At 45.9% G+C, this 17,041-nt stretch overlaps 1 protein-coding gene across 2 annotated transcripts in view; it reads left to right on the plus strand.

Moving 5' to 3' along the window:
• PEMT (phosphatidylethanolamine N-methyltransferase) overlaps positions 1–17,041 on the plus strand; it is a 96,575-nt gene that overhangs the window by 31,955 nt on the left and 47,579 nt on the right. For both annotated transcript variants that reach the window (XM_018558587.1, XM_018558588.1), the window contains exon 4: positions 8,108–8,253. In XM_018558587.1, coding sequence (XP_018414089.1) covers positions 8,108–8,253 — 146 coding nt within the window. The remainder of the gene's footprint in view (positions 1–8,107; positions 8,254–17,041) is intronic.

Genomic DNA, 17,041 nt, shown 5'->3' on the forward strand with positions numbered 1-17,041 from the left:
TCTGTTGCAGTGAGGCTACCCCTGCCCTGCAAGGGTTGACTGCTTGTTTTTGTCTAGCGGTATTTTGTAAGGGACTTTTACTTACCTGATCCCCACTCCACTGGTGGTCGGCGCTCACCTGTCTCCCTTACGCTCTGGTTTCTGGACCGTCCCTTGGAATCCTCACATATAATCCCAGGCTATGAGTATTGTACGTGATGAGGTCAGCAGGCCTATGACCTCAGGAGAGTAGGGGGAAGAGCTTGTGGGTGGAGCCGGCCTTGGAGCCTGCACGAGCAGGGATCAGATAAGTAAAAACCCTTTACACAGGCACCCCAAAACAAAAACGAGGAGTAAACCCTTGCAGTGAGGGTCTATCCGTAAACGGGATGATCTCGGAAGAGACAGGTGCTGTGTGTATTCGCATGCAGCAGCCTGTTCTTCCCTATGGAAGGACGCAGCTATATGCTGTTATCCGCACACCCGAACTTGCACATCCGTGCAGGTCCTGGTGTCCGCACTTGGACGCACACTGTCAAGCATTTGGATACTGGAAACAAGTTCTAGCTAACAGGCAAGCTGTGATATCGGCCATGAGTGCCTCTTTAAAGGGGAACTATATCCTTCATTTTTAGATATATGTACATTTGAAGATCAGCCCAGTGTAAACAAATCCATCAATGCATGGTAAGACATTACAACTCTTGTGTATAGGTTGTTGCCATTGATGGTTATGGTTGCCTCCTTTTTGATGCTCATGGCAGGCAGTCATAGGATATGAAAATTGACTTAACATCGTGTTAAAGGTTTATGAAAACAGCTTTGTATACAAACAGACTCCTCATCTATTAGCTCTGCAAAATGTTAGGTCTTTGCTGCTTACAAACCGGCAACAGGTTGGTCATGTGACCCGGTGGAGCAGATGGCCTCTTGGGTGGATCCAGAACCGGCACATCTAAATGCATTGCTCTCTCAGGCAGAAAACAAACACATTGTGACAAAGTGCTCTGATAAATCAGATAAGTAACCTGCTAGAGGTGTTGTGTCTGCAGAAGAGAAAGTGTGGCGCGTTACTGAGGTCCGATGACCCTTTCATGTCAGCCGCTTCAAGAACAATATTCCAAAGCCTGCCATGCACCTTACACTATGATTGCAGCAAGAATGTTGCACGTCCAATCCCTGAATGATAATTAAAAGGTATCTATAGCCAAAATAAAAATAAATCTGTATTTCTATATTGAATTTCCATAAGGTCTATCCCGCTCCTTATAACCAGATCCACCTAGAAGATTGTAAACTAACTTATTGAAAATGCTCATAGAATGGACTTCCTCAATGCACTCACACAATTTCACTCAGCCTTGTGAACATGCACTTCCTGGTGTCATCTGAACTACAACTCAACGTCTGAACAATGTAACATCACCATTGCTTGCTGGAAGCAATGCATGATGGTATCCCATCATACCATCATGTATTGTAAGAATTGTAGTCTTGAGAAATGGAGATTGCATCCCATCAAGCAGCAGCGATAGCGATGCAAAGCACACTGGGGATCCAGATGGAAGGGGGCGCTCACTACATATAAGGGATTTTTTCAAGTAAGCTCTGATTGTATTCTCAGAAACAACTCCAGTATGTATTCCTATTACAATGCTGAAGTCATAACAGGTGTCAGGGAACCAGGGGTGTTACCTTCCCAAAAGGTTTTTTTTATTATTTCTTGTTTTTATTTTTTGTCTGGATGGATTTGTATTCTTTCCTCTAACAATGTATGTTTTATGAGTTTCAAGGTGGATTTGATTAATCTAAAGGAGGAAAGTCCTTTGAATAGATGCATCTGTTACTTCCCACTTTTGGGCAACTACAAGCCCTAGGATGTTATTGGTCAGCATCAGTGTCGCAACTATAGCCATAGCAGCCCAGGCGGCTGGTATGTGGCCTCTTGGTGGAAGGCGGCCCCATTGGGTCGTTGAGACAAATTGAAAATAGAACACGTAAAGATAACACAGTACTGTATCATTAAAGGAGAACTATGAGGTGAGTGATTTACACTCATCCTCATAGTTAGAGCCGACGTGTGACATTGAAACTATCACACGTCGGCGTTATTGATTAGGAAGTGAGGGAACACGTACCGTAGCTCGTTTACTTTCCGATAATTTACCTGCAGAGAGCCGTGACTGTCAGTCACCACTCCCGGCAGGGATTCCCCCCCTCTCCGATCCACCGGCACTGACTAGAGCAACAGACAGGGGAGGGGGCGGGCACAGCTGGCTCTACCTCTTGATAGGCAGAGCCCGCTGTCAATCAGCCAGCTGGGTGGATCTCGACATTATTGTCCGGATCCGCCCCAGCTGCGGCGCCCTCAGTATATAGCGGGCAATAGCTCGCTATATACTGAGCTTTGGGTCACGGGAGAAGGTTAGTATATGTCCTCCCATGACCCTAAAGAGAACTATGGGATAAAAAGGTTACCCCATAGTTCTATTTAAGGGTTGGAACGGTCGATGACTCCCCTAATCCTCTGTAAAATGTACAGTGTAGGAAAGCTGATGTCAGATGCACAAGAGAAGTCTTTGAGTCATTAGTCACAGCTCAGAGAGAGTTCATCGGGGGGGGGGGCGGCATCACATTTTTGCTATAGGGCCCCATGATCTGTAGTTAGGCCCCTAGGCAGCATGGCACTCATTGTCTAGAGGGCTTTGGGGTCCCCATGAGTAGATTATGCTAACACCATGAAGTTTTTTTATTTTGTAAGTTCTTGCCTGTCCTTACTTTTCTCTCTCTCCGGGTCACATGAGGCTCAATGTTTTGTTTGCCGACTATGATGACCTGCAATGTACACAGTCACTGTGCAAGCGAATCATTTCATGCCGCCGCAGATGAGGCTGCACTCCACCTTTTTGGTCCTCTGTTACATCTGTCATTGTTTACCTGTCACCTGGAAAAACCCAATGCAAATCTGAACATAATCCTGGCTGTGTGCTATAGCCATATAGCTCCTTCTATATTCACCGTCCCATCACGTGGGTCACTATTAGGGATGCACCGATACCAGTATTTCGATATCGAGTACCGATATTAATTTTTTCCAGTACTCGCCGATCCCAAATACCGAGTACCAGAAGTCCCATTCAGGAAGCCAGGCGGCATGTAAAGACTCACCATCCGGCTTCCCGATTAGCACGAAAGCCGTCCCCATGCTTCTCGTCACCTGACTTTCTGGCCAATCAGGAAGCAGGGCGCTATGTGATGGCGCGGCACCCGGCTTCCTGATTGGCCGGGAAGCTGGCTCCATGCTCCCTTGTCATGAGGGGACGAGCAAGCATGAAGCCGGCTTCCCGGCCAATCAAAAGGCCAAGCACCACGTCATCACACGCTGCCCGGCTTCCTGATACCGGAAGTATCGGGCTAGGCATCGGAGCATTTGGGCGAGTATGAGTACTCGCCCAAATACTCGCCATCAGCACCGATACTAGTATTGGTATCGTTGCATCCCTAGTCACTAAACAATAAAAACTGTCATCTACCTATTTGCTGGAACAAGCCAAGTCCTAATGCCTCAGAGAACCTTCCAACAATTTCCAATGATGCCTCATAGGCTACCAACTGCCACTGGATGGTTAGGAAGTTTAGTGTAGTTGCTCTTGCCATGTCATTCAGTAGGTAGGAGATTAAAGCTGGACAGACCGTTAAATTCACAGATGAAGTACATATACGGGAGATGTTTTACCTTACAAAAATTATTGCTGTCCATCCAGTCCTGAGATTGCACCTTTCTGCCACACAGCACAGCCCGGTCTAGCAGGACAGGAGCATGGGTTTTTCTCTGCTGCAGTTTAATAACACTGTTACAGGTCTTGTCCCCCCCCCCAGCCTGTGACTGGACAGTGAAAGGAGACGCTACAGACTGATGAGCTCATCTTTCCATCACTCTGCTCTCTACTCCTTTCAGCATATTTATTGCAATGCAGTACAACTGATTGGCTCCTTGTGCTGCTTCTCCCTCTGCCAGTCTGAGGTCTGCTGTACAGGGACTGCAAGTGGCTGTTACCAAGTCAGGTCCAAGTACTTCATGATGATTAATGACGTATTATTACATTATGTGTCATATATATTACATTATGTCTACGTTACGTATTACATTGTGCGTTTTTATATCTGCCTGGAGTTCAGCGTGGTGTCACCTGGTGCGGCCGCCGGGTGTCACCCACTGGGACATCATCGCGCACGGGCGTAATGACATCATGTGCGCTTAACTGCCGGCAGCCATCTGGGTGATGGACGCCAGCAAAGAGAGCAGGGGGCGTTCACCTGGCGGGATAAGGTATGCTGCCGGGTCCGCTCCTCTCTCGTGCAGCTGTTGAACTCCATGACCGAGTGACCAACTTTTCACCAAAATACATTTTGGTGTCGCCCCTTCTGATGGTGTCACCCAGTGCGGGCCGCACCCCCCTTGTGACGCCACTTCAGTTCAGTTTTAATATTTGATGCATCTTGTTTTCACTACTTCCTGTTACAAATCACCAGCTTTCTAAGAAGGCAACGAGGGACACCTTTTCGTCAAAACATTTAGGCAGAACACGCGCCCCTCGCACATTTCCATTTAGATGTGTTGTTATGTAACGCTGCAGTATAAAAGTTTCCAGGAGTACCCCGCACCTTTTTGAAGATTCATGACTCATCGCTGTCTTTTAACTTCTCCGCCGAGCGCCTAATATACTGATTCCGCCATGAATATTTACGATTGCTTCTTGATGTGCGCGTCTGTTTCTTAAACGTTGAAGTCTTCTGCCCCCAGAGATAAGATGGTGCTCACCAGAACCGTGGTGGGTTCCTTACCTGAACAATTTTTAGTATAAGAGAACGACTGATCCACAGTAACAGCTTCCCTGCTGAAATAAAATCTCAATGTTAAAGTAGATGGAAAGCCAATGAGGGGGATTTATCAAAACTGGAGAAGACATAATCTGGAGCAGCTGTGCATGGCAACCAATCAGCTTCTCTCTTTCATTTTCAAACCTTAAGTGAACAAACTGAAGAGAGAAGCTGATGCAGTATTGATAAATTCCCCCCATTGTGTTCTAAATGTTCCAGGTCACCTAAAAAAAAAAAAAGACAAAACTGCCTCAATGCCATTAAAAATCACGATCAAAAATACCTGTTTTAGTGGCAGTCACATGACCATAAACTCCAGGCTCTTCTGCAAGTGACCTGATAACCTCCCACGGCTCCCAAGAGCCAGCCCACCACTATGTGATTTCTTGAGCCCAGTTACCCTCTAGACTTCTGTATTTATTTCCGGTGCTCCTCAGCGCCATCTAGTGGCCACAGTGCAGTATTACATCACAATACATTCAGTCTGAAAAGAAAATATATTGAGAACGTTTGTTGTTGTCATTGTTCGCATGAAATGAACATTCACAGATATTCGAATATTGACCTCTGCCATATTGGCCGATACCTCTTTACCATCGTCTTTCGGTAAGGCATTCGATTGCTTCATCCGGTATATGGAATATAGCGCCATAGTAGCGTAAGAATAATCCCAAAAGACGATGGTAAAGAGAATCGATCCCGTCCAGCAGTCTGCAGATTGTGTGTGTGCAGATCATGTTCACAGTAAGACGGGAAGTAAGTGCAAATGTCAGGAAGAACAGGAAGTGAGTAGAAATGTTAGAAAGGACAGGGAAGTAAGTAGAAATCACAGGAAGGACGGGGAGTGAGTAGAAATTACAGGAAGGACAGAAAGTGAGTAGAAACCACAAGAAGGACGTGAAGTGAGTAGAAATCCCAGGAAGGACAGGAAGTGAGTAGAAATCACAGGAAGGACGGGGAGTGAGTAGAAATCACAGGAAGGACGGGGAGTGAGTAGAAATTACAGGAAGGACAGAAAGTGAGTAGAAACCACAAGAAGGACGTGAAGTGAGTAGAAATCCCAGGAAGGACAGGAAGTGAGTAGAAATCACAGTAAGTCAGGGAGTGCGTAGAAATCATAAGAAGGACAGGAAGTAAGTAGAACTCTCAGGAAGGACAGGAAGTGAGTAGAAATCACGGGAAGGACAGGAAGTGAGTAGAAATCACGGGAAGGACGGGAAGTGAACAGAAATCACAGGAAGGACAGGAAGTGAGTAGAAATCACGGGAAGGACAGGAAATGAGTAGAAATCACGGGAAGGACAGGAAGTGAACAGAAATCACAGGAAGGACGGGAAGTGAGTAGAAATCTCCATGAGGTTAGAGGAAATCCCACCGCTGTCATTGAAACAAGTGTCCCCATTGGAAGATTACTTGTTTCTCCTGTTCCTCTGACAACCGTACAATTGTGGATTTCCTCTTTCTGAGATCGAAGAACGGAGCGGGCGATTATTCCCAATGAGGACCCAGAAATCAAAAACTAGCAGAGGTTCTGAGCCGTCCCCATTCTACCCAGAACCAGTAATGTTCTGGCTGGAGTTCTATGGGTCCACATTATGAAGGCATTGTAATGGAAATGTACTCGGTCTCGGGAGGACAAAGAGAATTTCCCTGGTAGGAGAAGATTATTTTATTGTACGTTTCATTGGTGATTTCCATTCAGAATAAATCCATTTGAAGCGGAAACTGCTCGTGACCGTAAATGGTCCAAACGCTAATACCGGAGATACAACATGATAACCAGATGGAAAACGGTGACTGTGGATCCATTCCTTCCTATAATAAACTCCTCGTCTCTGGATACCTTCCCAAATGTCAGCGGAGTATATATATATACCAGAAATACTCTTTTGATCTCATATGTATAAAAAAAACACTAAATGTATTTAAAGCTGAACTCCAGACTCACCTTCAGTCTTGCACAGTTGTACCGGCTCCTCTCCTGGACTGAAATGGCTTCTTCTGATTTCACTGAACACTGTGAGCTTCTCACAATGTGCATTAGAAGCTGCAGCAAGTCAGATAGGGCCCGCCTCATGTCCTGGCTGGAGGACGTTCAGCATCATCTTAAAGGAGGACTATGGGGTCAGGGCTTTTCCCCATAGTTCTCCTAAGGGTAATGGGAGGACACAAACTAGCGTCCTCCCTTCATCACCCTAGGCTCATTATATAGCACGAGCTGCTGCTTGCGGTATACTGAGACGCCGCAGCCGGAGCGGATCCCGACATCGATGGCGAAATCCGCCCAGCTGCGTGAGTAACAGCTGGCACTGCCTATCTAGAGGCAGAGCCAGCTGTACCCACCCCCTCCCCCGTCCGTTCCGCCAGTCAGTGCTGGCGGAGCGGGGAGGGGGGAATCCAGCCCCTCCCCTGTCACGGCAGAGAGCCGTGACAGGATCGAGAGGTGAGCGAACGCCGGTATGTGTTCGCTCACTTTTCGATCTACTGAGCCGACCTGTGACAGTCTCATTGTCACAGGTCAGCTAGAACTATGAGGTGAGTGAAAAGCATTCACCTCATAGTTCTCCTTTAATCTGTCCTCCCCATCCTGACTGTCCCTGACCCGCCCCCTTTCATTCATTGGATGTCAGTTCTTTCAATCATGCAGGCTCATCATCACATGTGGGTGTTACCATGCAAATAAAGCCCCCCTAGGAACACCCACTCCTCCAGACCTGACACCCACCCATCAAGGTATTTTGATATTTGCATAACTCCTCCCAAAAACCAGCCCACTGCTTGTAAGATCTTGAGAGGAGTATGAGGCAGGGCGCTGTGATGTTTCCAGGAAGCTATGTGCAGCACCCTGCCGGCCCCTTCCACACGCTATGATCTGCTGCATTACATAGAGAAACATCATGATTATATCACCTGGTCTAAAATAAGGCTTTGCTTACAAATATCTAACAAAGATCATTAGGGAGGAGGAGACTGAGGAAATGCTTCCTCCTGCCTGCAGCAGACTGTTGACATCATCACAGACTAGGGAAAGTCACTGACTGGAGCTCAAGAATGGCTATTTATTGAGGTAGAAGCAGAGATTTCCCCACACTAGCACTGTATGGTAGGGGTACCTAGTTACGGTGTTGTTGGCGGGGCGGGGCTCTCCTTATGGCTGCGCAGTTACACTATAAGGGTGTCACACAGTATTTCTTTTTTTTCCCCCTTTTCCCTTGTTTTGTCACTGGTTCCTCTATATTGTTTTACAGCTTTACAGAAGCCATGGCCTTCCAACCCCAGTCCGAGATCCTGAAAAGGCGCGAGTTTTATTACATGGGGGCGGCTCTAGTTGCCGTGGGCGGTGTTCTCGTCATTTCAAGCTTCCTGGCGTTAGGATTTGTCGGGACATATTTAGGTAAGAAAATGTCGGTTTTTGGTTAAATGAAAACAATTTGTAAAAGGCTTTATGTAAATCTGGAGTGATCATGTCAATACACATAAAGTTGGTTTAAAGTCTTGGGTCTTAGATATACATTTATCCAATCCTCTTTGAGCTTGTCACAGGTTGTCACATGACTGTCCGTTTTTAAATGTAACCAGTGTAAGTACCTGCATTTGCCCTGATATCAGCCTTTTGCAGTCCCTGTAAGCAGAGCTGACAGAAGCAGCACAAGGACTCAATCATGTGGTGACAAGGAGCTTGCTGATAGGAGGAAATAAGAGATTGACAGAGAGATGAGCTCATCACTATAGTTAAAAATTGACATTAAAATAATGTTTTTAATCTTTCTTGCTATCACAAGGGGTCTGGTAAGCCTGCTATGTGGTAAACATTGGGGAGGTGACAGGTTCTGTTTAATGAGACATCCAGGCAGGGGCGTCCCGAGGCTGGGTGACACCCGGAGCGGTGTCCGAGTGTCACCCCGCCGAGACGTCATTGCGCACGCGCGGAGTATTCTGATACCTGCCGGTGGCCATCTTGGTGATGGACGCCGGCACAGAGAGGAGGAGACAGCCAGCCGGGTCCCCTCATCTCTCCTGATACTGTCTTTTCAGAGGGGGGTGACACCAAAATGACTGTCATTTTGGTGTCACCCCTCCAATCGTGTCACCCGGGTGCGGGCCGCACCCCCCTTGTGACGCCACTGCACCCAGGGGTCTGCTATATCCCTGATGTCTCCCCTGCCCTATACACTAGCACAGGGGTAGGCAACCGCAGCACTCCTGCTGTGCCAAAAATACAAATGCCATCATCCCTCATGTCCCATCATGCCTGTGACTGTCAGAGCCGTGCAATGCCTCCTGGGACTTGCTCCTCAACAGTTGGAGTGCCCAGGTTGCCTTCCCATGTCCTAGCAAAAAAAAATCAGCTTCTTTCCCTGGCCATAGTTACTGGGGTTTGACAGCTCTGAACCCGAAAGTGCTCAGAGCAGAGCGCTTCCAGGTCCACACCACAGAGGGAATAGATTTTTACCAATCCACCACTGCCAGCCATCCTCAACCATTTCCAAGTGTTGCAGGAGGGGGCATGGGAGGGGGGGGGGCTGTTGGCCAGGAGAGGAAAACCTGCACCTCGCCAATGATCAGGCGGCTGTAAAGATCACTTCTGCATTACAGCCACAAGCTGGTGTACGATTTTAATTCAAGCCCACGGCTGCCATGTGTTAACCCTCCCAATGGCATGTGGGATACGACATTAGCGGCTTAAGGCCTTATTCACACAGATGTGCACACCCATAGAGCATGCAGAGACTTGTGTTTAGGATGGACTGGTGTTGCGTGTAGCCGCTTGTACAACCCAATGAGAGGATGCAGCTACAGTACATCCGGATAGGTATGGATGCACACCATTGGATGCTGTCTGCATCCAGGGGCAAGCATCTGTACCTGTATGGATGTGCAAGTAGCCACGTGCAGCTGCGTGCTGTCATTGAGTTGTACGGGTGGCTGTACAAAGCTACACGCAACACAATTATCCCTCCCAGGCACGCAGATGTGCACGCTGTACATGTGAATGAGATCTTATTGGAATAAAGACAGCAGGGACATATGTATAATATCTCTTCTTGTGCAGCACTCCTATACCTGCGTTGTACCATCATGAAATGTATAGGTAGAGCAATGAATGAAAGCTAAAATGTCAAGCCGACAAAATTTGACAACATTGATACGCACACAAATAAAAAGGCTGGCGGTTTATTTAGGAATGAATGTGGTTTGTTTTTCAATAGAGCCTCTGATTCATAGCAGTCTGCTCATTATAATTCTGAAGGGTTAATGCACATTACACAGCAATCATGTCATGTTCCTCACTCAGGAACGACAAAAACAGCTCGGCCCCTCCATGCCGACATTACACACAGACGGCTGCATATAACCAGAGCCGCGTTATGTATACAATACATGGCTTCACTAATCTGCATGCTTGCGTCACGCTTCCAGACATCTGACCGTGCTACAATAACCTTTCACATTCTACAGGAAACCGATTTTTATATATATATATTTTTTGCCCCGCTGATACGTTTTAACTCTGGGTAACCTTTCTAAAAGGCAAAAGTATTATCCTGATGACGCTGCCTTGGAATGGATACAGTAATTATGAGCGGGCCTTAAGGGTTTTATTTCCAGGTATGTAGCTGAATGTGGTCAAGTTAAAGGAGAACTATGGGGTCAGTGTTTTTCCCCATAGTTCTCCTTAGGGTAACGGGAGGACACAAACTAGCGTCCTCCCGTTACCCTAAGCTCAGTATACCGCGAGCTACAGCTCGCGGTATACTGAGACGCCGGAGCGGATCTCGACTTAGACGACGGGATCCACCCAGCTGCGTGAGTGACAGCTGGCTCTGCCTATCCAGAGGCAGAGCCAGCTGTACCCGCCCCCTCCCCCGTCCGTTCCGCCAGTCAGCTCTGGCAGATCGGAGCGGGGAGAGGGGAATCCAGCCCCTCCCCTGTCACGGCAGAGAGCAGTGACAGGATCGAGAGGTGAGCGAACCCGGTATGTGTTCCCTCACCTCCCGATCTACTGAGCCAACCTGTGACAGTCTCATTGTCACAGTCCGGCTAGAACTATGAGGTGAGTGAAAAGCACTCACCTCATAGTTCTCCTTTAAAGCTGAAGTTTAATCTGGTTATGTTTTGCTTCCCTTGTTCCTCCTCATCAACATGCTTAGGCTATTAAAATTTGATATTTTGGATCCAGTGATGACATCACTGGGGCCCTGTGCTTGTCTGTGGAATGTGGGAAGATCATTGCTGGTGTGAGGGGCCAGCAACGATGGTGGTTTAGCCCACCAGCTCATTCTTCCTGTAGTAACATAGGAGCTAGTGGTAAGAACCACAGCATGGGGCAGGGGAAAAGGTATCCTACACACCTGGAAGTGTGGAGTACCTGCAACTGGCAGGGGTGTGGAATTCCTATCTCCCGACGCCCGGGACATGCAGTTCCGGGCACCGGGTGGGTAGTTGTTTTCTACATATAGCCCTGCTTTGGGCAAGCAGAGCTAAATGTACAGCGGGGAAGCCGCCGCTTGTTTTGTACAAGCGATCCCGGTGATGTCGCCGAGATCACTTGTATGCAACCTGCAGGTCTGCCATTCTCCATGGGGGAAGGGGAGGGGGAGTTGGCAGGTAGGAGGGGCGCATGGCCTTGGGGCAGCAGAGAGAGAGTAAATCCGGCCCTGTCTGCAGACCAAGGGTGGGAAATAGGTAAAATGTAACTGTGGCCATGGTATGGACATTCTAGTATTGGCATATCCTTAACAAAGCAGTACATGTTCTGTAAAACAAGCCATCCTGACCTCTGTAGCTGCATGTACTGTGGAGCAATTCATCCTCAAAGTTTACAGCCAAAGCACTGAACTCCTTCTTTCAGTGGCTCCCCCGGCTCAAAGCCAAATTATGATGTCAGTCCACCCTCATATACAAATTATGGTGTCACTCCACCTTCAAAGACAAAATATGGTGTCACTCCACCTTCATATACAAATTATGGTGTCACTCCACCTTCATATACAAATTATGGTGTCACTCCACCTTCATATACAAATTATGGTGTCACTCCACCTTCATATACAAATTATGGTGTCAGTCCACCATCAGATAGTCCACCCTCAAAGACAAATTATGGTGTCACTCCACCCTCAAAGACAAATTATGGTGTCACTCCACCTTCATATACAAATTATGGTGTCACTCCACCTTCATATACAAATTATGGTGTCACTCCACCTTCATATACAAATTATGGTGTCACTCCACCTTCATATACAAATTATGGTGTCACTCCACCTTCATATACAAATTATGGTGTCACTCCACCTTCATATACAAATTATGGTGTCACTCCACCTTCATATACAAATTATGGTGTCACTCCACCTTCATATACAAATTATGGTGTCACTCCACCTTCATATACAAATTATGGTGTCACTCCACCTTCATATACAAATTATGGTGTCACTCCACCTTCATATACAAATTATGGTGTCACTCCACCTTCATATACAAATTATGGTGTCACTCCACCTTCATATACAAATTATGGTGTCACTCCACCTTCATATACAAATTATGGTGTCACTCCACCTTCATATACAAATTATGGTGTCACTCCACCTTCATATACAAATTATGGTGTCACTCCACCTTCATATACAAATTATGGTGTCACTCCACCTTCATATACAAATTATGGTGTCACTCCACCTTCATATACAAATTATGGTGTCAGTCCACCATCAGATAGTCCACCCTCAAAGACAAATTATGGTGTCACTCCACCTTCATATACAAATTATGGTGTCAGGCCACCCTCAGATAATCCATCCTCAAAGACAAATTATGGCGTCACTCCACCTTCAAAGACAAAATATGGTGTCACTCCACCTTCAAAGACAAAATATGGTGTCACTCCACCTTCAAAGACAAATTATGGTTCCAGTCCACCCTCATATACAAATTATGGTGTCACTCCACCTTCAAAGACAAATTATGGTGCCAGTCCACCCTCCTATACAAATTATGTTTTCTCTCCACCTTCAAAGACAAATTGTGGTGTCACTCCACCTTCAAATACAAATTATGGTGTCACTCCACCCTCAAAGACAAATTATGGTGTCAGTCCACCCTCATATACAAATTATGGTGTCACTCCACCTTCAAAGACAAATTATGGTGCCAGTCCACCCTCCTATACAAATTATGGTGTCACTCCACCTTCAAAGACAAATTATGGTGTCACTCCAACTTCAAAGACAAATTATGGTGTCACTCCACCTTCAAAGACAAATTATGGTGCCAGTCCACCCTCCTATACAAATTATGGTGTCACTCCACCTTCAAAGACAAATTATGGTGTCAGTCCACCCTCATATACAAATTATGGTGTCACTCCAACTTCAAAGACAAAATATGGTGTCACTCCACCTACAAAGACAAATTATGGTGTCAGTCCACCCTCATATACAAATTATGGTGCCGGTCCACCCTCCTATACAAATTATGGTGTCACTCCACCTTCAAAGACAAATTATGGTGACAGTCCACCCTCATATACAAATTATGGCGTCACTCCACCTTCAAAGACAAAATATGGTGTCACTCCACCTTCAAAGACAAATTATGGTGTCACTCCACCTTCAAAGACAAATTATGGTGCCAGTCCACCCTCATATACAAATTATGGAATGGTGTCACTCCACCTTCATATACAAATTATGGTGTCAGTCCACCATCAGATAGTCCACCCTCAAAGACAAATTATGGTGTCACTCCACCTTCATATACAAATTATGGTGTCAGGCCACCCTCAGATAATCCATCCTCAAAGACAAATTATGGCGTCACTCCACCTTCAAAGACAAAATATGGTGTCACTCCACCTTCAAAGACAAATTATGGTTCCAGTCCACCCTCATATACAAATTATGGTGTCACTCCACCTTCAAAGACAAATTATGGTGCCAGTCCACCTTCATATACAAATTATGGTGTCACTCCACCTTCAAAGACAAATTATGGTGTCAGTCCACCCTCATATACAAATTATGGTGTCACTCCACCTTCATATACAAATTATGGTGTCACTTCACCTTCATATACAAATTATGGTGTCACTCCACCTTCAAAGACAAATTATGGTGTCACTCCACCCTCATATACAAATTATGGTGTCACTCGTCCCCAATATATTCTCTGTAATGTGACATTAACAGATTTTGAAGCAGTTCGGATTAGAAGAGTAACACCTCTGCTATTGCTGTTGGAGATTTGTACATACATGCTACAAGTGGGACATCTTCGCAGTGGAATTTCCAAAAGATACCAGAAGATAAAAGGTCGGTGACCCCCAACTGTGCCCACCTGATATATCAGTTCGGGGTGGAAGTTATCTTTTTAGCATATGAACTGAATGATTCAATCATTTGAAAGCTCTGGTCCTGGTCCTCACTGCGGCTCCTGAAACATGCCTAGCCCGGGGGCCTCAACATTCTCCTGCTAGGTGGGCCTCCAGATCCAGCAAGAAAATAATATTAATGACACAACCTGAAAATTCCCATGCTTATAAATAACCGAGGAAAGTGGGCCAGTGTAAATACGCGACGGCGGATGCCGCTGGGAGCAACGGGAAGCAAAATTCCTGTTTGATCACTGATTGAACGCAGAGCTAGACGGCTCACACAGCTTAGAAAATTAATGATCGTCTCACTATGAAGCATGGAAATGTGACAGAGCACAGGGCTGCAGAAGTGACACGCAGAGCGAGCGGTGATAGAAAAAGTAGACGTTGGGATTATGGGGTCACACACAGTCATCAGAGCAGTTATAAAATTGCTTAAAATGTATAGTATAGTGCAGCGGTCCCTAAACTATGGACTGGTCAGTATTGCTCCTACTGACACCAATGATAGGACAGTATTTCCCCCACAGACACCAATAAGGTGGGCACTGTTTCTCCCATTGGCACCAATGATGCGGCACAATTCCTCCCACTGACGCCAAGGGCAGGGTATGATTCCTCCCTCTGACACCAAAGATGGGGCACGATTCCTCCAACTGGTGCCAAGGATGGGGCACTATTCCTCCCTTTGAAGGAGCCAATCTGTTGTTCTACAGTGCTTATGCACCATCCTGGCCAATGCTTATAGGAGATGAGCGTAAAATGATAGAGTGACAACCTCATCTGCCTCCTACTGAAAAAACGATTTTTCTTGATGTGCTATCCAATGCTGCCAGTAGAAGGGTCAAAGATCTTAACAACTACAAGTATTGAACATGATTTCTATTTTCTTTACTTGCGTTTAATGTCACTTTACCTGCAGCAGGGAAAAAACAGGTCTCCTGCCCTGTCAGATAGGGTTGTGCAAGTCTCACGATCAGATGGACAGAAATACAAAACACAGGGACCAATGGTAATGAGTTGAGTTAAACAACCCATTGTAGCTCTCACTTTACAAATTAATTCTGATTGATTGCTTTGGAGTATCTGTATTTTGCAGTTAGCTGTATAAATTAACCAGGGCGTCTGTTGGTTTAGCCTGGAATAGAATGACCCCTAGTTATTGTCCTTTTTAAGTGACGGCATCCAGTATACGCCAGGCCTGTCCAGTTTGGGCACAGCGGCTGGATACTTGTAACGCTGTGTGTAATGGCCTTGTTTTTACATGTAATGACAGCTTAATGTTTCCAGATACCCTAAAGGCAGCACGTGAAAGCCTAAGTGTAACTAATGAGCCCTCTGAAAACCTGTGTCCCCACAACAGAGGCACAAATTATGTTATTTGTATTAATACCGATGGCGTGATGCGGTTTACTAGGAATTTATGTTCCAGCCAAACAAGATGCAACCCTTAAAAAATGGTGCAAAGAGTTAATGTCATGACTGAAAACTGAACCTCAAGCAAGTAAACAGCTACATACACGGATGGAATACATGCGGGAGCTGTTTTTCTTGCCAAATGATTCGCATTTCTGCCCATCCAGTCCTTGAGATCTATCTGAAGCATGTCCCCAGTCTATGACTGTCTTCTGAAGCATGTCCCCAGTCTACGACTGTCTTCTGAAGCATGTCCCCAGTCTATGACTGTCTTCTGAAGCATGTGCCCAGTCTATGACTGTCTTCTGAAGCATGTCCCCAGTCTATGACTGTCTTCTGAAGCATGTCCCCAGTCTATGACTGTCTTCTGAAGCATGTCCCCAGTCTATGACGCATGTCCCCAGTCTATGACTACCTCCTGGAGCATGTCCCAAGTCTATGACTACCTTCTGGGGCATGTCCCCAGTCTATGACTACCTCCTGGGGCATGTCCCCAGTCTATGACTGTCTTCTGAAGCATGTCCCCAGTCTATGACTGTCTTCTGAAGCATGTCCCTAGTCTATGACTGTCTTCTGAAGCAAGTCTTCAACAACTCTTATAACATTTTCTTTGATGGTATCTGACCATCTCCTGTATATATCTATGGTCTCTGACCATCTTCTGTAGCATGTCAGCAGTCTTTGGCCATCTCGTGTACAGTACATGGAGTCCCTGACCATCTTCTGTAGCATACATATAGTCTCTGATCATCTTGTGTAACATGTCAGCTGTCTCTGGCCATCTCTTGTAGCATACATACACTTAAGGTCCAATATGGAAAAAAGCGGACCACCACTGGTCTAGAAACTTTACATGAGCTTGACTTTCACACTAATTGATGGGTTAAAAAAAACCTTTGTGGTTCCAGCACCACCTATCTACTCTCTCAGGTTATTATTACTGTTTGTGTCTTTCTTGTCCTTCGTGTCACATGGGATTGAGGGAAAGTCTCCCCAATAGACCACAAACAACAATAAAAAATTAACAGAAGGTTCTTCCCAAGTTTATCCAAAGCTAAAGAAAAAAGTGTTGGCGCGAGTTGGGCTTTAGATGTAAACTTTAACTAAATGACCTTTTGTTGCCAAAGCACTCATAAGCAAATGCCATTTATTAAAACTGAACTCCGGGATAAGTAAGGCATGGCATTTCTTAGAACTGGTTTCTTGATGGTAACCATTCCTTTGTATGGTGTTTGAAATGCCTGATTGTACTCTCCATAGGAAGCCTGTGTTGGAGTGACAATACAGAAGCACATCTGGTGGACATGAACAGAGTGCTCTCACTTTATAGCAGGAAGGACCTTCATGGCAGGATTACCAAGTATTATTTAAATGAAAGCTGCAG

This window comes from Nanorana parkeri, unplaced genomic scaffold (genome assembly GCF_000935625.1).
Source record: "Nanorana parkeri isolate BGI_ZX_2015 unplaced genomic scaffold, ASM93562v1 scaffold347, whole genome shotgun sequence".
NCBI lineage: Eukaryota > Metazoa > Chordata > Amphibia > Anura > Dicroglossidae > Nanorana > Nanorana parkeri.